Raw genomic sequence first — 24,002 nt, 5'->3', positions numbered from 1 at the left:
TAGAGAGATATTTTGGTGTATTAAAAATCTCAAGAAGCAAAAAAAAAAAAAAAAAAAAAAACTTAAGGTTTAAGTGTTGCAATTCTGAAAATAAAACAAGACATGTCTAGACAATCTAAAAATAAAATTTAATTCAAGTAGTAATAAATACCGATATTATGCACGTATGTTGTCATCACTTGTCCTCATGTATGATAGCCTAAAGGAATTCAACTTTCACTGTCCTTATAATTACCAGGCCATTTCCCACTTTTTTCTCCGAGATTATGAAAGCAAAATTGAACTTTCACAATAAAAGTCTAGAATTCCGTGAAGAATATTGTGCATTTTAAGCAGAAAAAACCTCCAAAACTAAAGCAAATACATACACAAAGCTGACTATTTTGTGCGCAAGCATATAAAAGCAAAGCTTCTCTATAAAGACAACCCAGAAAAAAAAAAACAACCCAGAAAAACACCCTCTCTCCCTTCTCCTTATCTTATTAGTTTGTCAGTAGACAGTAGTATATTTATTCTCTTTTGTTCTATTCTTCACCATCAATTTTCTAATTTTTACATTCAACAATAAGAAACCAGTTGGAGAAAACAAGAAGAAGATATACCGACTTTTTGTGCAAGGAAGGATGGAGATGAAGGAGAGAGGCGCTAGGCCTTACGTACGATCAAACTCGCCGCGGCTTCGATGGACGGATGACCTTCATCATAGCTTTGTCCGTGCAGTTGAAAGACTTGGTGGTGAAGACAGTAAGCCCTATTTGTAACCTCCATTTTCATTTCCTAAATGCTAACAGTAGTGATATTTTTTTTCCTTGTTTAGTGAATAACTTTAAGTTTTTTCTTTTAAAAAGATGAATTCCGCAGTTAATGATATCCGAAAATATAGGTTGATTAGTATAGAAAATGGTATATGTTATACACAAATTCTTGAAAAGCAATTTATCAGGTTAGTGTTAATATGAGACTAACTAATGTAATGCTAAGAGCATGTATAATGGGTTGGTTTTAGGTTGGTCTAGCAAAAACTAAAGCTAGCTTTACTTAGTTTTGCTATTGGGACAATTAGCCCTTGGAGTTGGTTGGTCTAGATTTCCAGACCAACAACACCTTGGATGGAGTGCACAAGACCAATGACTCTCTAATGGTAGCGCGCCACTTGGCATTTTTGTCTACAACACTCTTCCCTTTAATTTGCAACGTTCTAAATTTTGTAATATTAATAAAAAAAATCAGCTCATTATTTTTTTTAAAAAATTACAATAACGCTTATAAAATATTTTTATCTATAAATTGAGTCCAGATTTCATATATTTTATCAAACTTCTTCCCAGCTTAATTTTCTAATTACTCTCTCCTACCTATATTACTTATACTAAGCCAATATTATGGATTCAAATAATCCTAATTACTCCAAAACACCTACAAAATTCGCATCTCACTAAAATTTCATGTATGTATGTTTTTAAAATTTTCTATCTTATGTACGTGTTTCGTTTTTTAATTTATAATGTCAAGTTAACGTAATTTAATTTAACGTAAGCTAATTAGCTAATTTAATTTAACGTAAGCTAATTAACTTGTAACGTAATTTAATTTATCATAATTAATTTAACGTAATCTGATTAGCTTTTATTAATTGAAATTATCTATTTCATATAAAAATACAAGTAGAAGAAGAGAGAGAATATTATGGGGTTTGGTAAAAGTAGGAGAGAGAAATAGAAAAACCAAGTAAGACCAACTAAACCATTGTGAGAAAAAAAAAGATGAGTTGGTGGGAGTTTTAGTGGGATGTGAGGTGTAACAAGGAGGAAAGGACAGAGAAAAAAAAAACTCAAAAACCATATAAGACCAACCCACCCATTGTACATGCTCTAATAGTGAAATTACTTAGGCGTTTGGACCTATTAGTTATGCTAGTAAAACCATCACATTTTCCCTCAATTTATATTTTTCTTTCCTTTGCCAACCCTCATTTCTCTCTCCTATGCCCCTCTCCTCTACCCCTCCTATTTCTCTATCCTTTGTAATGCCATTATTCTCTCCACCACCCAACTTTTAATACACTCTAAAACCTACATATCTTTCTTTTCTTTTTCGAACATTTGAAACTTTCACTTAACGTTCGTTTTCGCTTCTTCTTCAATCTTGATGATGAGAATTCGATGATGCTTAGTTTAGTTTATCCCGCTTAAACGACGATATTATTGCATCAAAACCAAGTAAATATATATTCTTAATTCCCCTCAAATCAAAATTAAGTATAACCTTAATTCTCAGAATTCATTGTTTTCCTCTATTAACGGATCTATACTCTAATGTATCTCGTATTATGAGTTATGATTTTTAGGTAGATAGTTACAAATTTCATCTTCTATGTGTTTTGGGTAAGTAGTTATGATTTTCTGGTAATTAGTTATTGCTTCCAGGTAGATAGTTTGGTTCTGGGTTAATAATTATATTTGTAAGGTTAATAGTTATGGTTTTAGTGATTACTAATTGCTTACGCATTATTAGTTATAGATTTCATGTTATTAGTTATAGTTAAGGTTATGGGTGATGGTTATATTACTATGTTTTAACAATTATGATTTTCAGTTATTAGTAATTGTTTACAAGTTATTAGTTATAGTTTTCAAGTTATTAGTTATAGTTTTCGAGATAAATAATTCAAATAATACAACGAATTGAGGTGGTTATAGGCAGAGAATGGAGGAAGAAAGCAATGTAGGTTTTAGGACATCGTGATGCGTTGGAGAAGAAATAGAGAATGATTTATGCGTGCATTTGAAATTAAGATTAATAAAATGCATTATAATAGGGATTATGTGATATAACTAATACACTTCATCCGCTTAGCTAATATACCTTAATGCTTAATTAATATACTTCAGCACTTAAGTAATCATCCAAGCGCCAAACCAATTTCGTTGGTGGTTTGATGCACGAACGTGATGTTAGCATGACATCAGCTGGTCTCATGCTAACACTAACATGGGACTGTCTCTTCAAAATCTGACTCATTATAATTGATACGTATATGTTATATCATATAATTTATCTTAGAAATATATCTATAGTTTACCGATATAGGTGTTTTTTTGTTATTTGTGAAACTTATGTTTATATTTTGACCAGAAAATAAGTTGTGAGAGTTTACAATGCATAATTGCATACATCAATTAATATATATGTCCAATTAGTTAATTAAATTATACTCTAATGAAGTCGATATAGTTAATCAAATTATAAGTTAATGTATATATATATGTATATATATATGTATATATGTATATATGTATATATATATGTATATATGTATATATGTATGTATATATGTATATATGTATGTATGTATATATGTATGTATATATGTATATATGTATATATGTATGTATATATGTATATATGTATATATATATATGTATATATGTATATATGTATATATGTATATATGTATATATATATATATACTCCCTCCGTTTCACAATATAAGGCACGCACGATGTTCGAAGTCGAACTTTGACCGTTGATTACTCTCCATTCATGTTGATAGAAAATTTTAAAAAAGAATATTATTTTAGTATTTTTCAATACGAATCCAACGGTATAATTTTTATAATTTTTATTTATTGCATTTGAGAGATATTTGTGGTCAAAGCAAATTTTCGTAAAGCGTGAATGTCTTATATTTTAAAACAGAGGAAGTATATGAATATGATAGCCACTATTGACACTGACTCCATGGTGAATCATTACTGGTGTCACATTGACTGTAAATTTTGCATTTTGTATGGTTTTCCGTAACATTGATACTTTATAAGTAAAAGATAATCCCAAAAATATTGGAAATTAAAATCAATTTACGAGAAATCCTCTTCTACTGTCTGGCTAATTATCTTATAAATGCTTCTATTGTCTTCCAAATCAAACATCAAAATTAGGGGCCACACCCAAGATGATTCTGCAAATAATGGGTGTGAAAGGCATAACTCTATCTCACGTGAAGAGTCATCTTCAGGTACTCTACTTAGATATATATAGCCAATTTCTTAAATTTTTTTGTATTTAAATTATCCTAAGAATTTTCATTCTCAACATGTGTGGAACAGATGTATAGAAGCATGAAGCAAGAGCAAATTATTAAAGGTATTTTATTGTTTATATCATGCTTATCTTTCCAATTCTTTTTGAAATTAAAAATAAAATTAATTCATTGATTCAAAGTTATACGAAATCTACTATAGAAATCAAAACTAAACAAACATATCAAAAAGAAATAAATACAATTCTAATATGACAAAACCACGATCGTTGAGTAGATCTAACAGTTCTGAAAGCACTCGTCTTTCACATAGCTGTCTGATGCAACCTTTTACAAGGAGGTCTGCCGATCTTTTGTAGTTTTGAAGTAGAGCTGGATTCAATTCAAGTGATTGTAAATGAACTACTGACATTTGTTGCAACTCCGCATAAATTTCGATCAACAAATCAACCTTTTGAATTACACAAAAAACCAAAAACATCTCCAAACTCTCACATGGAGAAAGATAAAAACCCAGTATATGGGTAGATATAACCCAGTATATGAATAGAAAAACTCTGCATTAGAGAGAGACAAAAGTTTATTAGAAACATTAACATAGAAAAACTAGTAACAAAAGGATGAAGGGGGCTTACCATCGCCCAAAAGGGTGGTGGGTAGTCCCTAGTTTTGAAAATTAGGGTTTTGTGGGAGAGGAGAGAGGAGAGAAAAAAAAAAGGAGAGAGGAGGCATATAATATATACTTCACCCGTTTCAAAATCCCCATTTGGCATTCGGCCACTTTTCATGAGCCAACTTTGACGAGCCTTCCCTCGCCATTATATACGAAAAAATATAGTCAAGTGTGATCTTGTTAAATTCGTCTCAATACGAGGATTTCAAATAACAAATTTTTATAAGTTTTACGCATGCGTAATTAGAGTTATTAACATTTAAAAAAGCGTTTTGGCAAACGTGAAAAAACAAACGATGCAACTATTTTGAAACGGAGAAGTATATCCCATTGCTTATCTTTCCAGCTTTTATGGGCTTTCTATTTATCTATTTACATGATCTAGTATCTAACATGTAGTTTTAACATGTAGAAAAAACAATTTTATGATTCATACAAAATACAATTTTTTTTTCAAAATGAGTAAATGGTATATTTTTTTGGTTATAATTAAGAAAATTTGCTATGCTTTATGGTGGTAGATGATGAATTAGATAGTTGCCAAAGTTGCGTAAATGTCTGATAGCTTTCGATATTTCCTTGAAAGATTGGTAAACATGATATAACAAATGGTCAAGTCATGTATGATATAAATTATACTACTAGAATGCAAGCCCTTTTCACTATTAAGGGTTAAAGCGAGTAAAGTCTTTTAGAATATTGGATATATATTATTTTAAAAAAAAAAATTATGTTAGATTTATATTTTTTTTTAAATATATTTTATATTTCTTGAATTTCAAAATACTTGACATATTTTACTTTTTCACTATTCACATATTCTTAATTGACTGTGTTCTCCAATAAATTTACTTAATTACCCCTTAGTAAATCAACTACTCTACCAAAAAAAGATGAAAGAAAATCAAATTGAAACATAGCATAAAAAAATTATTAAAGAAAATTATATCAATCAACTATTTGATCAATCAATACGCAATCAAGTTGTAAATCAAAAAGGAAAATAAAATTAATTAACAAAGTAGAATGATTTAATTAAAACAAAATACTTTGTTGATAGAAATATAAAAAATACTTAATAAATCTATATAACATTCTTTTATTGCTCATAAGTTTTGATTTTAAAGATCTTAAGGAAAGTATAAATAAAATAAATAATAAAAGATGGATTTGGTTAAGTGATATAAGCTTAATCGACAAAATAAGCTAGCCCAAAAAACATGTCTAATGTTCAATTTTTACCTTTGTTCATGCCCAAAAAAGTTATAAATTACGTTCTAAAAAAGTGAGGCAGGCATCGCATGCATAAATTGCTAGTTCTATATAAGACAATATATAGTCTTCTAAAATCTTGTTAGACTCGTCTCGACATATATTTTCACTAGCAATATATGCACGTGATGCGTGCAAAGTATATTAATATTAATAGTAACATCAAAAAGTGTTAAAAACTAACTTAATAGTGTAATATTTATGGTGAATATTGAAGAGCATTATGATTTTTATTTGCATTTCTAGTGTAAAGAGTAGTGTTTTCCAGAAAGGACTAAGTCGATGTAGGATACGTCACCTTGTATTTGGTAGAATATTCAACTAGCAACTATCCTTTTAAACAATGATCAAGATTATGTTATTTATTTATTTCAAAATTCATATATATATATATTATAGGCATATTTTATGAGTAGTAGTGCAATTTAATCTCACTGGGTAATAGAGATTTTTAGGCATATTATGGTGAGTAGTACTTCAATAAAAATAATAAGTTATAAATTGATATTATCTGATGATGTATGTTTATATCTTTAATTATTATTATCCCAACTAATTGTAATCGCCAAAAAATTATTAAAATGAATATTCTCTAATTAAGTTTATTAATTCTTTTATGGGTTGTTAATGCATGTTATTTGAAATCGTTATTGCAACTGAAAAGTTTAAATAGTAAAATCTCTATGAATCTTTTTTTTTATAATTGTTTGAAAATTGATTTAGTTATCAATTTATATTTTCAAAAGTGATTTTCCTTTTACGCATTTTTATGTATTCTTTTTGGTAATGTAAAACTTTTTTTATTACCCATACGTGTAAATGAGGAAAGAATTCAGAAAATATTTTCTTTATTATTTTTTGTGGGCTTAAAGGTATATAAGTATTTTTAAGAAGGGATACAATAGCTCCCCCATTTGACTTATATAATAGAGATAATATTAAATTATAATTTTTACTTATAGAGAATTAGAATAATTAATTCTTAAAAATATATATTTATAAGCATGTTGATAGAAGTGTGTCAAGTATTTTGAATAAGATGAAGTGTTATTTATGATGATTCGGTTTCTCTCCTGCTTTTGAGGAGTGGAACTTACAATTCTCAATACAACACCTGCCCACACACTGAAACACATCTCATTGAAATCGGAAACATACATGGGGGGGTTTCAGAACTTCTTTACTTATTAATGTATGAAGTGAAGATAAAGAAATGTAAGCGAGTTCTATTCAATGTAGAAGATCGGTGCAACGTAAGGACCTCAAATTATTAATACTCATACTTCCTACCTCAAACTTTAGAGAAATAAATATAGGAATTTCTATTTCTTTGTGACAGGGATTGATTTAATTTGCGAGTTCGAGCTTTTAGAAAATTCACGAGTTACCCTCCAACTTTTCAAAAATATACGGAATATTACTAAGTTTCAAAATCGAGTGGGGGGGTACGAGGTGTGGGGGAGAATGGGCAACTGAAATGGTGGGGGAGGGGGCGACTGCAGGGGATGGGGGGAACGGAGGGTTGCTAGGGTGGTGTGGGAGGGGGTTGCAAGGATGGTGGGAGGTCGGGTAGGGATGGTTTGGGTTATGTTTAGGGTTTAGGGTTTTGTTTAGAGGTAGGAGTTAGAATTAGGGTTAGTATTAGGGGGTTATTTCAGGTTTAAAACAGAAAATTAGGATTGATGACTAATGGCGGTTAACATTAGTCATTAAGGCATTTGAGTGTATTTATTATGAAACTTAAGGGTATCCTGTGTATTTTAAAAAGTTGAGGGGTATCTCGTAAACTTTCTGAAAATTCGAGGGTACTTGCTAAAAAAACTGTTTAGTTTTTTTCTTTTTTTGGTAAGCAAGCCAGATCATTATATTAATCACCTCAAACATTACAACCAAACAAAGCTTCTAAGAGCCAATCAGCTAGATTGGACACACAGCAAGCTTCCAAACAACTCTGCTTACAACACTACTTACACACCTCAGTGGATATTTCTCTAATCCATTCTCTATCATTTTGGCTTCTCTTCTTAACGTAATGGCAATAGCATCTATCAATTACATTTAGTTGAATTCTAAAAACTGTTTAGTTTGCTAATCATAACTCGTGTAACTAATCCTATCTATCCGTTCTTTATTGATTTTTTACAGTCTGGCTTGCACAATTGCCAATATATATATTTTACTATAAAACCCTGTTATTACATATTTTTAAATATTATAAAAATTTGATATTGTGAAAGTCTTAATTGAAACAAATCAAACAAAAGTCCACACAAATATTTTTTTTTCTTATATATTGAGAAAATGTAGAAGATTTTATGTCATCTCGAATAGTGTCAAAATTTCAAGTAGCTAGGAACATTAATATGGAACAAAGGGAACATTAAATAGTGGATACAACTTTAACTTTGTCAAGGTGAATGTATCCAAACCTCATTCTTGTAAATAAAATTTATCATCTCTCTTTAAAGTCACAACATTTAATTTTAAACCGTTGCAATATCTAGTAACTTGTACTATATATAAGGAAGTTATAGTTATGAGAGATACAAGCTTGTCTTAATGCATATATATTTCAAAATTTTAATTGTATAATAATTTTCTATTATATCACAAAAGATCAAGGATATAGATTATATGTAATTCATTTGGAATTCCTTCATTGAAATAATAATGCATAAGCTTAGCTATAGCCATTTTAAGCTACAATAAACCTGTGAGTTTTTATATTAACCTCTATTTATATTAAAAGTTCTACTATTTCCGTTGCATATTAGATTCTACACTTTCTATTATGAGGTGTTTTATATTAGATGCTATACTTCTTCTCCTTATAAAACTTCTTCAAGTCCTTCCATTGTCGTATTTTATCATTTTTTTTGACATTGAGAGAACTTACATTAATTAAACAACGAAGTACAACCTATTGCTAATACAATCAAACATAAATAAAGTAAAACCTAAAGGTGCTTTATTATCTCTTACATGCCCTAAAAGACAAAAACAAGTAAAACCAGTAGAGAGTCTCATATTAAGGAAGGCACCGCTAGTCGATAATTGTGCTGGTAGAGTCAAAACTCTGATGACTGGTGGAAGTGGTAGGAGAAGCGAATGTTGTTCCCAATCCAGACAACAACAACCAATGGCGAGCTTCGCATCTCGCCGCATGAGCAATCCTAACAAACGTCTGTTGCGTGGGATTCTTGGCTCATGATTTGTTGAAGAGTCATGTTATTCCTAGGTGACTCATGACCCTCGAGAGTATTTCAAGTTCCTCCATGAAGTTGGAGAAATGGAGCGTGCTGAAATCCACCAGATGCAATTGGGGTGTCGCCTACAGATTTGAATTTTTAAAGGCAAGGACCATTAAGATCATTGCCAAGCTAACAAGAAAGCAAAACATTTTGATATCTCGATCACCCATACGGCTTTTGAAACCGGAAAACATATGTCCTAACCATGGATACCGTTCATCGCCTCGACCACACTTATACTCCTGAACCTCTTGATTCACTTGTTCTTTCATTAAAGATTCCAAAAGAACTACATATTAAACTACTGCAATATTACACCACCATCCCTATGCAACTACCAAATATTTAATAATTGCATAACCAACTACAAACAACGACCTTAGCAACTTGAAATAAACAACTTACGCCAACTCTTTGATGACTTACCACACATACTAAGAAAAAAATCAACATAATTATAGCTAACATAGTTCGGTTGCGGAGCCTAATAGCTAGGGGGAGGGGAAAGGGAAGCCCAACAGCTAGGGTGTTAGGGAAAGGGATGCCCGAAAACCAAAACTCGACCAACTAAGGGGAAAGGGGAATCAACATAAACACACAAACAGGGGAGGGGGGGAGGCCCCACTAGCGATATACAGGGGAGGGGGAGGGGAAGCCTGATGCACAACCAGGGGAAGAGGATAGGAGGCCCAACAAGCGAAAAACGAGGAAGGGGAAGGAGAGGCCCAACAAAGGAAAATAGGGGAGGAGGAGGGAAAACCCATTGCACAACTAGGGGTGGGGGAGGGGAGGCCAAGAAGTGAAAAATAGGGGAAGGAGATGCTACGACGGACGAACAAGGGGCAGGGAGGAGATGACTAATGAACAGGGGTGAACGAGTGGGATGAACAGCTACAACAGCGGGGAAGGGGGTGATGTGATTTGGCAAGGAGGGGGTGATTGGACGCGGCAGCAAGGACGGCGATGTGATGCGAGGGCAGGGAGGGGGGAGGAAGAAAAGGACGCGACGACTGGGAGGGGAGGGTAAGGAGAGGGACACAACGACGACATAGGATCCGATGCAGGCTCACCGGTGACCCTGGGTCACCAGCGAGCCTACAGGGCAACGGGGAAGGCTAAAGTTTTCTAGGATTTGTTTTTTTTTTTTGGAGGGTAATTTTTAGAGAGAGAGAAAATAGGATTTACATGCATCATTGTTATCTTGTAGCTAACGCAAAAACTTTAAGCCAATACCATCTTTTTTCTAAAGAACACTGATATAGCATGGCAATGTATATAAAATAATATATTAATGAATAGAAACTCTAAAAATACAAATGGCTCAAATCTGCATCACTTGCCAGTAACATAAATTAGTGTAGATTTCTAAAATTACTATTGTTGAGTTTTTAGAAAACACCTAAAAACTTTCCGTTTCCACAAGAAATGGAGGATGTACATGTTATTTTGTGAGATATTAATGATTAAAGATTAGATATAGAAAAATCTTAGTGTTTAGTTTAATTAGTTGGTGTATTTATCATTTGCTTGTGATATATCAACATCTCTCTTTTTAAGATAAGGGCTGCTTCAAGTTTATATGTTCGGTAATTTAGAGGCTTTTATTGTCTAGGAAGGAAGCAAGAAAGGTCCAGTATCAAGATGACATGTGTCATATACTGTAATGTGCTAGTGTTTGAGTTCATTATGAAATAATGTAGACATTCACTAAGCATGAAGCTAGAGATTGATAAATCTACCCACTAAGAATAGACAATAAAAAAAAAGAAAAATTATTTTTAATAAGTCAACTTTTGGTTGATCTTCTCAAAATAAGTCAATCTTTTGATTATCTCATAATAAGTTAACCTTGTATCTAGTTCTACTGTAAATGAGTTAATGACGTTGAAATTATGATACGTGTCGCATTTTAATAGGTTGACATTGTAATTAAACTCATTTATAGCAAAAGTAGATACAAGATTAACTTATTCATAGTTAATAGAAAGGTTGACTTATTTTGAGAAGAACGCACAAATGTTAACTTATTAAAAATATTTTTTCCTAAAAAAAATAAGTTATTAAACTAAGTTGTACTTTAATAATTATTAATATCCATTTCTAGTAGAGCTGGCAAAAATGGACCCAACCTGATAACCCGACCTGAAATTGACCTGAAAATTCCGGGTTTGGGTTGAGATTTTCGACCTGAAAAAAAATTGGGTCGACCCAACCCGACCTGAAAATATAATGGGTTAGGTTCAGGTTGACCTTTTGAACCTGAAAGTAACCCGAAATGACCTGATTTAAAAATAACTTATATTATGTTAGTTTACCCCTTAGCCGGTTAGGTTATAATATTGGGCCAAGCCCAACTCACTTCAACATGAAAATTCCGGCTTTGAAACTTGAAACTTAAACATGTTACATGTACAATACCTTTCTAAATTAAGTTGCCAGTTTTTTATCATTGAATATTTAGATTTTTATTTCAGGTCATTTTGGGTTGATTTCGGGTCAACCCGAAAAATATAAGGTCAAGTTTGGGTTGAGGTTTTCGACCTGAAATATAAATCAGGTCGGGTTTGGGTCAAGGGTAAGTGACCTGAAATATAAATCAGGTCAACCTGAAATCGACCCAACCCGACCTGATTGCCAGCCCTAATTCCTAGTGGGTGGATTACTTACTAAACGTCTAAACCATGTCAATTTGCTTTAGAACCTTGCTCTTAGTTTGTTACTCCCTCTGTTTCAAATTATAAGGTATTTTAGCTAAAAGAATTTGTTTCAAAATATAAGGCATTCTACAATACCAATGTAAGATTAAATGCAACTTTATATTATCAAGATAAGCTTATAGGTTATTTTGTATTATCAATACAATATTTAATGTCAATTCTTATTATCCATGTAAATCTAACTAAAATTAACTAAATTCTTAATCTATGTGCAAAAACCTTAAATAACTTATATTTTGAAACGGAGGAAGTACCACCTTTGATAACGTCTCAACTAAATTCATTTAGAGAGTCCTAACTCCTACGTAAAGGTCATACGTACGACAAATTCTTTTACACGAGAGGAATGTTTTTTGTTCAAAGATTCCTTGTGGTAACAAATTAGAACCCGAATTTTCAGGCATTAAATAACTCTGAAATTCACTGGACCCAACAAATGTTTTAAATTATTTGCACAAAAATAGATGTTTAAAACGAGACAAATACGGAGATAAATACGTGTGACTATAAAACGTTTTCACGTGTATTGAACATGGGAGATTATGGAATTTACCTGATATTTAGTACCAAGTTGTCCAATTAATTTCCAGCAACAAAAAAATTCCACTATGAAGTTTTAAGATAGAAAAATGCTACCATCAAAAAAACAAAGAAAAGAAAAGTGCCATATCAAAATGATACCTGGCTTTGCCAAACGTAACTCCTTTTTTGCTTATAGTTTGAACCAATCTAGCTTCTTCCTCATAGTCCTATTTTAACCCGTCAAAAAGACCTGTCAAAAATAAACTCACTTTTATTACATTCATAAAATTAAATCAAATCAAATTTTAGGACGCATGGATTTATTTCTTGAGATACACTAAATCAGACAAGACAATATACTTAGGCCTTGTTTGGTTGTATATAGGAAGTCATACTTTCTAGAAAGTTATTTTTTCCATGTATTTGAAATTTCTAGGAAGTGTAAAATTGTGTTTGGTTGATAATAGATTAATGGGAAGTAGAACTTCCTATGGGAAGCTCTACTTACCTAGGGGGACCTAGGTAAGTAACTTCCTCCATTTTGGAAGAAGTAGAACTTCCTAGGAAGTGCAAATTTCCATGGTTTTGTCAGCCAAACAACTTCATATAATTCTACTTCCTAGGAATTTGCATTTCCCATGATTTGTTTTGTCAACCAAACAAGGCCTTATAATAGGATATGATTTTAACTTAAAGATCATGTTTTATATATGAAATAATCAATTTCACGGAACATACCAAAAGCTATGGTCTCACTTCTCTCGGGTTATTCTGTGAAATAATATTAGACTAATTCACACAAGTTGTATAAAGAAAATATATACAGTTTTGATAGAGTATAAAACTATTTCCTGGAATTCCAATCATTAATTTACGCTTTTGGTTGAGTTGATCCTTTGACATGGTATCGGAGCCAGCATGACATAAAGGTCACATATTCAAATCTCATCTGCCCCTTCTTTTTAAGTTGAATAAGCTTTTGGTTGAATTGGTCCTTTAACAAGTTTGATTTTTTCCCCTTTCCTTATACTTTAATGATTTTTTTAGTGGAAAAGGTGAGGGATAATTTCATTGATAATAAGACAATTGACACTTACAATCATCCCATATTACAAACGAGAAAAAGAATACAGGTATTAAAAACATCGACATATTGACATCACTTCTAAACAACTCCGATACGTAATTAGATGTTTTTAATACCTCCACCTAATTGATAATAAGACTTTAATGATGATTAATTGGAAGGAAACACTCTTTCTTTAGAAGCTAAGGTCAATGAACTCATCAGTGCATGATTGATTAATCATCCATGCATGCACATATAATTTTTATATATTATAGAATCCGGGGGTAGGATGAATTTTCAACTAACACGAAACTATTTTGGAACTTTTTGAAAATCAAGGCCACATACTCTTAAATTCGGCCACAGATTCCTCAATTTGATGACTTGTTTGCCTTTGGCAGATATAATGGAAGGTACGAAGGTTAGTACAAATATGGAGAGTGACGTTCATTCCACTCCCTCACGCCCATTTTACCGCAGGAAAACGAAGATTCAGAAACTTACGGCCTTGCGTGATCAAAACATACTCGTTCATGATATTTTTTCACCCCATAATCATAATTTTCCAATTACTTGTAACATGCTAGCTTCTCCTCAAGACAATGCTACAACTTACAAGCAAGGTGACAAACTACGACATTCGCATGCCTACATAGTCTTCCACGATCTCCTACGAAGCTGCACTAAGCTCGTAAGTTTTTGCAATTTTTTAATATCTGAGTATTTCTTTTCTTGTTTTAAGTTGACTTTAATGTTCACTAACACATAACATTGACCATTAATAACCTATAACAGTCTAAAATAACACAAAATTGATATTATGAAATATAAGCAATGAGATAAATTCAATACCGTATTACATAATTATATTTGTGTTCATATATGCAAATTATGGTCAAAGCAAGGTATATCAATAATGCAAAGGTGAAAATAAAACTACTAAAGAAAAAAAAAATAGTAATATAGTTTAGTTGAGGAAGTTATTAAATCCTATATTACCTTTAATTCTTATATGTACTACCTATCAATTTATGCACGATTAGTTGGTCGCTCAGTTCGTATAAACAAAGTTTATAATTTATTCACATTGATCTTGTTGATCTATAGCATAAGTTTCAAATGACATTGTTGGAACACAAGGTGACACTCAATAAGTGAGGGGTTGAATTGAGTGACTAAATCTAATCGATTTTCCCAAAACATTGGTTATGATATTGTGCCAAACACTGTGCGATTTGCTCGTAAATCTCTGATTTGAGTTTTTGCGAAAAATAAAACTTAAAACAATATGAAATCAACACTTAAACACAAGATATAACGTGGTTCAATCTCACTTCTGAGATCTACGTCCACACAAACTAAACTCTTTATTACTTTGAATCCTAAAATATCAAATCCTTCATACAATAAGATTTCTCCACTACTAACCTAATGCTCCCCAACACTTAACTCTAAGTGTTGTCACTCTCTATAATATTGAAATTACATAAAGAATGATTCCTCAAAAGCGTGATTCTTATTCAAGCAAATAAAGGACAATTACAAACTTCGAATAGTTACTCAATCTGACTAGAACATTGCTATACTCTGTGCCTTAGGAAACTGTTTTCAGCTCTTAATATCTCCGATTTTTTCTCTTTGAAAATGTAAGTTGTAAAACTAAATATTAAATGCTTATATACCTTATGGACTGATCGAAAATCCCTCAAAATATGTTTATTTTTTACTCTTTAATTTAAGGGATAAAACCTTTTTTTTTTTTAGAAAATAAACTTTATCCTATTTATCTTTATCCTTATTTCTAAAAAGATAAGTTTTATTTGAATCAATGTTTATCCATAATCTTGACAACCAAATTGATTTCTTTTTTATCTCATACTCCTCATTTATTTTGAAATCCTTTTTATGAAAACAGTTTATGAAAATCTAATTTTAATAAAACTATTTTATCTCAGTAACCCGTTTTTTTTTTTCGAAAACTCTTTAAATTCGGTTTTTATAAGATCTTTTTATAAATTGTTTTTTCCAAAACTTTATCAAAACTATTTTTCTAAACTTAGAATTACAATTCTGTTTTAAGTTAGACATATAAAATTAACATGATTATTATTCCCTTAACTCTAAGAAAATAATAATCATCCTAATCTCATACTCCCTCCGTCTCTTATTAGTTTACCCCTTTCTTTGGGGCACATTTGCCGAGATACTAATTTGAACCTTAATATCTCTAATTTTCGATAAGCAAAAATTCCAAAAAGTTGATATTTGGATAATACACATTGAGACGAATCCAACAAGATCTCACATGACTTTATTTTTCCTTAAATACAAATTACAAGAGATAGTCAAAGTCATGTATGTGAATAGTGTCAAAAGTCAAAAGGGGTAAACTAATAAAAGACGGAGGGAGTATTTCTATACTTGGCACACAATATATCACCTAGTTCTAACATATTACATTTTGAATATAGTAACTAAATTTGGAATACAATCTTGATTCTTCACTTCTTGAAAGCCTTCATTCGTCTATTCATTTACTTTGAAGCTTGATAACCTTTCTTGAACCACTGTTACAATCATTCATATTATAAAGCATAATGTTTATCATCATAGTGTTTATCATCATCAAAATAACATTGAATTAGAATCACAACAGACATTAATCACTTTTGGTAGATTATTAGATACACCGTTATGGTGTAACCATTAATAATTAGCTGATGGAATAGAGGTTCATAATATCAATGTACTTCCTCCGTTCTGTTTTATTCTTTTTTAGAATCTTGACACTATTCACGATTGAAGAGAATCTTCTAAATTATTTCAACATATGATAAAAATAATATAGTCATGTGGAGTCTTATTTGATTCGTCTCAATGAGTACTTTATTAATGTTTAATCATTATAATTTTTACTAATACACAATGAAAGATGTTTAAGGTCAAAGACGTGCATCGGCAAACGTGGAAGTCAAAATAGGAAGAACAAAAAGAAACAAAGGGAGTATAACATGGAGATCCTATTATCACCTAACTAAGAAAATTAATTTAGTAGTTCATATATTTTTTTTTTTGCTAAGTAAGAGTAGAAGTATTATAACCACAACCAAGATTTACAACCTAACAAGCCTAAGCAAGGCCAAAAAGTATAGCTATACACTTATGCTAGCTCTTGAATCCAATTTCTATCTCTGTGAGAAATTTTCTCAATAAGAATAACTATCACTCTACTTTTACTTACATATTGTAAATTTCTAATTACATCGTGAAGCACAAGAACTTTTTGATACCGGAGACATTCATTTCTACTCTGCCAGATACCGGAAATAGTAGCAGCAACATCTTTCCTGAAATTTGACAGCTTACTATGCTTAAGCCATCTGATAATTCTCCCTAGCTCAGTAGTAGTGCACTTGAGCTGCAACCAGTCCTTAATAGCCACCAAGCATCTTATACAAAAGTGACATTCACATTCAAAGAACAAATGAGTATGACTCTCAACATTACTCCCACACTAAAGACATTGAGCGTTCATACAAGCACCAATCCTGCATGACTTCTCTGTTGTTTGAAGCCTATTCTTCATAGCAAACCAACAAATAAACTTATGTTTAGGCATAGTCAACCTATTTCAGGTGAAACCGTTCCAAGTCACCTGCTGATGCTATTGAATCAACTTGCTATAAACAAGTTTGACAGAGTAAGTATCCATAGCTTTCAGTTCATTCACTGTGAAACAGATGCTTCAATTTGTCTCTTGTTGCACAAATTTTTCCAGTACCACGATGCTCCTTGTTTAGGAACATAATCCCACTAGGTCTGCTCATGGAGGTAAACAACATCAACCCACGTTATCCAGGCATTATCTTTCTCGGCAGCAAGGGCCCAAATATACCTGCCCCTATTGGTAGTATTCCACATAAATATATCTCTGAAACCCAAGCCACCCACCTTCTTAGAACATCAAAGTTCATTCCAGGCAACCAAACTAGGCTTTTGAGAGTAAAAATGACCACTCCATAAAAATAATTTACCCACTTTTACAATCTCATTCAAGATTTTCTTTGGTAAAAAATAAACCTGAACCCAATATTAATGGATGCTCATCAATACAGCATTAATAAGTTGTACTCTAACCATATAAGATAAATTTCTAGAGCTCCATATTAGTAGTTCCTATCGTTGGAAAATTATTATGATCATGTTGAGGTCTTACTAACAATTAAATATTAAAAAGAAATGATATTAGATCCTAGACTATTTAATTTCTAACGTTCTTTAATGTCTACATTAAGAAATTAAACTAATTTGCTTAAAGAGGGCCCAACCAACCTTGGAATTAAAGTACCCAGGAAGCTGGCCGACTTGCTTTTACATCTTCGACTTTTATAGGCCAAAAATTTTCATTTGGTGGATCTTTCAATGAAGCCCAACATATCGCTATGATTTTCCCTTCGTTTCCTTTTTTTTTTTTTTTTTTTTTTTGTTTTACACCTTTTTTTTGTCAATTTCCTCGGTTGTTTTTGTTGTTGTTTCTATATTCTTCATTGGAAAATTAATATATTTTTCCTATTTTGAATCTTTTCATATATATTACTCCCGAGAATCATGTGGGAACCCAATGGTTGGAGCTCCCACCTCCCAACCTCATGGTCGTGAGTTCGATTCTCACCAACCCCATTTTCAGGGTGATTGTGTGGATTTATGCTTCTGGATATAAATCCCCAATTTTCAGTCTCTGGAAGTTTTCTTATGCCTCCGTCCCATAATATAGTGCACTAAGATGTAACTGTAACAACCCCAAATTTCTCTCTTTTGGAAAATATATTTTAATATAAAACACTTGAGAAACTTGAGAGTATTACCGCCACGTAATAACGTTAAAAGCTTTAATACTAACTACTAACTGAAATTGAACTAATGCAACGGAAATAACTTAAATAACTGCTCTTTATTAATAGAAACTTTATTATACAACTATATAACAATGAAAATAAAGAAAACTCCTTGACTAATTATGATTCTTCACTAGCTCCCCAATAAGAAATATGCATCATATCAACTTGTAAATTCTGCTCGCCAAAATAGGGTCATCACAGGGACAAAGCCATAAAACAAAAACAATAAAAGTGTATTAGTAAAAATATTGTGTACTTGTATATGTGAAATATAAACACTTTATTTAATTAAACATTTGAAATATTTAATTTCGAAAAACCTTTCTGAATAATTGATAATACTTGTATAATATAAAGTATATAACTTAGATAAAAAAAAATCATTTTTCCTTGCCTAGGTACCTTTCCTAAAGTGTGCACACTCCCTAAGTTTAGTATTCCTTACCGAGTCTATTACGAGGGGTTACTACCTTGTCCACATGACTTATACAAAAAGTACATGGGTAAATAATATAATGGCTACCGTCTTTGCTAGTAAATAACAAGTCGTTGCCTCTTTATGATGCGACCATAAAAGATCATATATCTAATAAAAATCCCTCTGAAATAATCCTCCTTCAAAAAGAATAATAATTCTTAAAACTTAGCCATATTAAAGCATAAATTAAATAACTTGCTCAAGGGGTAACCTTTGAAAAATAATAATAGTTAAAAAACACACTACTTTTTTAAATATTTAAACATGAATCAAAAGATCAAACTCCTTCTAAAATATTTGAATATAAATTCAAAGATCAAACTCCTTCTAAAATATTTGAATATAAATTCAAAGATCAAACTTTATAAATATATTAAACGAAAGACATAATTCAAAGTTCATAAATAAAATTTCTAAACATTCAAACATGTTCATATAAAAAGATGCAGTTCATAATAAAACTCATAAAAACATGTATTTCAGTCCAAAATATTTTCCTAAAACATGATACTACACTTGCAAAACAATTATTAAAGATTTACAAATACACGCACCTTGAAAATTACTCCCTCCGTTTCCTAAAGATCTTCCCACTTATTGTTCCTACAGATACCAAGGAAAATCAAGTTGGGTGGGGCATAGTGTGAGTAATGTAGGAGAGAGAAAGGGGTAAAGATAAATAAACAAATAAAAAGGGGTTAAAGTAGGAGAGAGAAAGGGAGTAAAATTGAATTAATAATGTAATGGTGGACCATATGATAGTGACATGAGAGGGTAAATAGGGAAATTTATTTTGCCAAATAAGGAATAAAGCAAAAGAGGGAAGATCTTTTGGAAACATCCTTAAACAGAAAGAGGGAAGATCTTTAGGAAAAGGATGGAGTAATAACTACTTAGGCTATGTTCAGTTCACCTTATTTTTGCTTATTTCAGATCTAATCAGATCAGATCAGATCAGATCAGATCAGATCAGAAAAAATAAGTTCAGATCAGATCAGATCAGAAAAAATAAGTTCAGATCAATCAGATCAGATCAGATCAGACCAGATCAGATCAGATCAGATCAGTTCAGTTCAGATCATATCATGCTTATATTTAAAAATTATTATTATTAAATATCTTTCACTACATATTAATAAAAATTATAATAATTGAATATTAATAAAGTACTCATTGAGACGAATCAAACAAGACCCCACATGACTATATTTTTTTTTATATATTAAGAAAAATCTAAAAGATTATCTCTAATTGTGAATAGTGTCAAGATTCTAAGTGACAAAGATAAAAAAATACAAAGGGGTATTATTATTTACTAGTACATTTGTTCAAAAGAATTATTATTGTTGTTGTTGTTGTACTTATTAATTATTAATATTGGTAATTATTATTAATTTGTTGTTACCATTATAAATGTCATTGCTATTATTATATTAAGTTATTTTGTTGTTATTAAATAATAGAAAATTAAAAGCCACTGTTAAGAACATAAGATTGACGCAAAAATAAGAAATATATAAAATATGATATCTCAAATTCATGACAACGAAACTACTAATTTGGATTACATTTCAAAATAAGCTAAGTGTGACATACAAATTAAATTTAGATTCGGTATACCTCTTCTTACCGAATTCCAAATCTCTCTAGCTATTTGAAGTTGCACGATATTTATTTATTTTTTGCTCAATCATAGTTGTTTGTATATCTTGTTCTATTTTATATGGAAAAAAAAGAGTTCAGTTTGCCGACTTCTCAAGTGTGAAACTTTTTTTAAGGGAAAGTGTGAAACATTGTATAAGGCTCTTATAAAATAATGACTTGAGTTATATAATTATTTTTAGTAATAATAATAATTGATTGTTGTTCTAATAATAATGATAATAATAATAATTATTATTAATAATAAAAGTTGTATAAAAGTTGTAATAGAAATAAAATGATAATAATAGTAACACTATAAAGAAGATCTTATAATGTATTGCATAATAATGATTTACAAAGTAATAATATAATAGTAATAATATATTTTATAAAAGATAAGATCTTGTTGAAAAAATAAGTTCAGATCAGTTCAGATCAGATCAGATCAGATCAGATCAGATCAGATCAGATCAGATCAGATCAGATCAGAAAAAATAAGTTCAGATCAGATCAGATCAGAAAAAATAAGTTCAGATCAGATCAGATCAGATCAGATAAGTTCAGATCAGAAAATTTCAGGTGAACTGAACATAGCCTTAGGGAGAAGGAGAAAGAGAAAGGTAGGCTAAGAGAGAGAGTTTAAACTTGAGAAAAGAGATGTATTTCTCAAATTTGGTGTGAAGAATATGATGGGTGGAGACCCCTATTTATACTAGCTGGATAAGTAGAATCGGAATGGGAATAGGAAACTGAAAAATAAATATAGTGAAAAGGATAAACTAATCTAGCTAAGATATGACTAATATTTACGCTTATCCAACTAAGATTAGAAAAAAATATAATTTATCTCATAATACATAATTATAAAAGGTAAAATAATTAAAGATAATAAAAACAAAACTTATCAAACATATCAAGTCACTCACTCACTAGCGTGAGTTGCCGCTAAATTTTTTCTTTTTCTTTTTATAAATCTTTTTTTTTTGCAATTTCTTTAAATCTCTTTTTTTTTCTTTTCTTTTTGTAAATATTTTTGGAATGGTTTTTAAAAAATTATTAATTTTATTTTGAACCAACTACTTGAATTTAAAACTTAAGAAAGTTAGGCCCAAAACTCATTTGGGCTAAAATTTGTTTTAAATACCAAAACCTTTCTTATAAAAGCCTTTCTAATAAATAGTAAATCTTTTTAGTAAATAAAACCTTTTTAAAAACGAAAACTTTTATAAAAATATAAATAATAACTTACTAAAAATACGGAGTATTACAGTCACTTTGATCTTATTATCTTCAATTCCTTATTAATAAAAAATATATAAAGTTGATATTATGAAACTACACATTGAGACGAATCTAGCAAGATCCCACATGAATATGTTTTTTTATATATACAAATGAGAATATTCGGTCAAGATTTTAAAGTTTGACCCAGTAAAAATAAAGTAGGCACTATATTATGGGACGGAGGGAGTATAATTTATGAATTAAATTTTTCATTAGTTTTAAGTTGCAATAATAAATGTTTTCACACTATTGAGTAGTCATTCTTTACCTTTTTACCCCTTAAACTTTTGTCTAATTGGTTGTCTAACATAAAATAACTCGAGCAGTAAATGTGTTTACACTAATTTGTAGTTATTTTACTCTTTTATCCCCCTCAAACTTTTTGTATCATTTGGTTGCTTAATATAAAATGACTCACATAACTATAATCTTTATTTTTAGTTAATTTAACTTTATTTAAAATAGTGGAATCTTGTCCATTTTTTTTAGTTGCATTGGATTATTCCTCGATTTCAAGTAGGAACAACAAATGAATGAAGTAATAAATTGATGCACAATTAAAAATACCAATGTTCGACTAAAAAAATTAGTAGAAGAAAAATAACTGGGTCATGATCTTACATTCAGCGCTTAGATTTTTTTTTTTTTTTAATTTGACACTTCCTTTATTATTTTTTGTAGCAGGACGGCAAAGAGAATGATGAAGTCTCTGCATGTACATCATTATCATTGTCATTATCATCTTCATCTGGTGACCAACACTTGAATGCTTCAGTTAATTTGGATTGGAACTCCTCATATAGAATTAGGACAGTAGGTGATCTAGACGTCTCCCTAGACCTTACTCTATCTTAGGCTCTTAGCTAAGTTTTTATTAATCTAATCATGTAAATAAATTAGGACATACGTAATAGAAATTTAAGATAATCAAATTGGGTTCAACTCCAAGTAACGGATATGGCGTTTTACAAATTTCATGTTTAGATATTCTTCTGTTTAAGGCATAAAAGAACCATACCAATCCATCCCAAATTTGGCAATTGAATTTTATGGTCCTTTTGACTATTGGATGGTTGATGCAATTAAGTAGAGACACTGGTGCTGATTGGGTGAGCTCATCCGTGGACCCTAGTGGGTCCGGTTGAGATTTCACGACTCACGATCGGACTGTGAAATTCACGATTCAAGTGGGCTGGTCCACGAGCTGAAAAATCTTGGCCTACACCGGTCTGTTAATGATTTTCACGGTTGGGGAAGCGGTTCTGGCGGTTTGTGGGCCTAGCAGGCCGACATGAGAATTTTTTTCAAAGTTATATAATTATTTATTATTGTTACATAAAACCTTTAAAATTAATTAAAATATATATAATTATTAATATTAATGAATAATTTCATTATTTTTGAATTTGATTGACCATCTCTACAATTAAGTATGGAAATTAGAACACATTGGTTCTAATGTAGCTTCCTATATTCCTACATAATCTTCCTTGATTTGTGTCTTGTACATTCTGATTTTGAAAGTCCGACAGTGCTGCGAAAATCACTTTTGTTATTCTGGTATGAACAGTAGACCAACTATAAGAGGTAAAATGAATTGTAGTTGAGGCAAAATTTTCGAATTTAAATGTGCGTAATAAAAAGAACTTAGAATGAAAGGAAAATCACACACAAAATTTTACTTATAAGGAAAATTTCGTAGGTTCAATAGGAAGAAAAACCTTGACCCCAAGGGATTTTAACTCAATACTTCTCTTATTAGAATAAGCCAAAAGACTCTCTTTACAACCTACTACTGGACCCTTCTTTGTTCCTCTAGCAACTTGTTCCCAGTCACTCAATTTTCCCTGAACTGATGATACTCACTTGACTTCACTCGAAGTCTTCTCTTTTTCTCTCTTTCTTTCTCTCACTTTGTTACAAAGATATTCTGAATTTCTCACTCACCCAAACACTAAGAATATTACAATTATATGTATTGTAGGAGAAGAAGAAAATTACAGAAAAACTTTCAAAGTAATTATGAAATTGTAATGCTTGAAAGTTGTAATTTATATCGAACAAGTTCTCCAATAAGAATAAATAATATCTTGACTAGATTAAAGCTAAGCAGTTACTAGATCTCCAATGGGAATAAATTAGTTAGAATATA

General features: G+C 30.9%; 1 protein-coding gene across 1 annotated transcript; it reads left to right on the top strand.

Moving 5' to 3' along the window:
• The first annotated feature begins 256 nt into the window (after window positions 1–256).
• On the top strand, window positions 257–22,958 carry LOC104901034 (myb family transcription factor MPH1). Its single transcript, XM_048635246.2, has 5 exons — window positions 257–744; window positions 3,942–4,018; window positions 4,110–4,146; window positions 13,948–14,237; window positions 22,532–22,958. Exons 1-5 carry the CDS (start codon window positions 624–626, stop codon window positions 22,703–22,705), a joined length of 699 nt encoding a protein of 232 aa, XP_048491203.1. The 5' UTR covers window positions 257–623; the 3' UTR covers window positions 22,706–22,958.
• The last annotated feature ends 1,044 nt before the right edge of the window (window positions 22,959–24,002 follow it).

Source organism: Beta vulgaris, chromosome 8, assembly GCF_026745355.1.
Source record: "Beta vulgaris subsp. vulgaris cultivar EL10 chromosome 8, EL10.2, whole genome shotgun sequence".
NCBI classification, from domain to species: domain Eukaryota; kingdom Viridiplantae; phylum Streptophyta; class Magnoliopsida; order Caryophyllales; family Amaranthaceae; genus Beta; species Beta vulgaris.
This window is presented reverse-complemented; position numbering and strand designations above follow the sequence as displayed.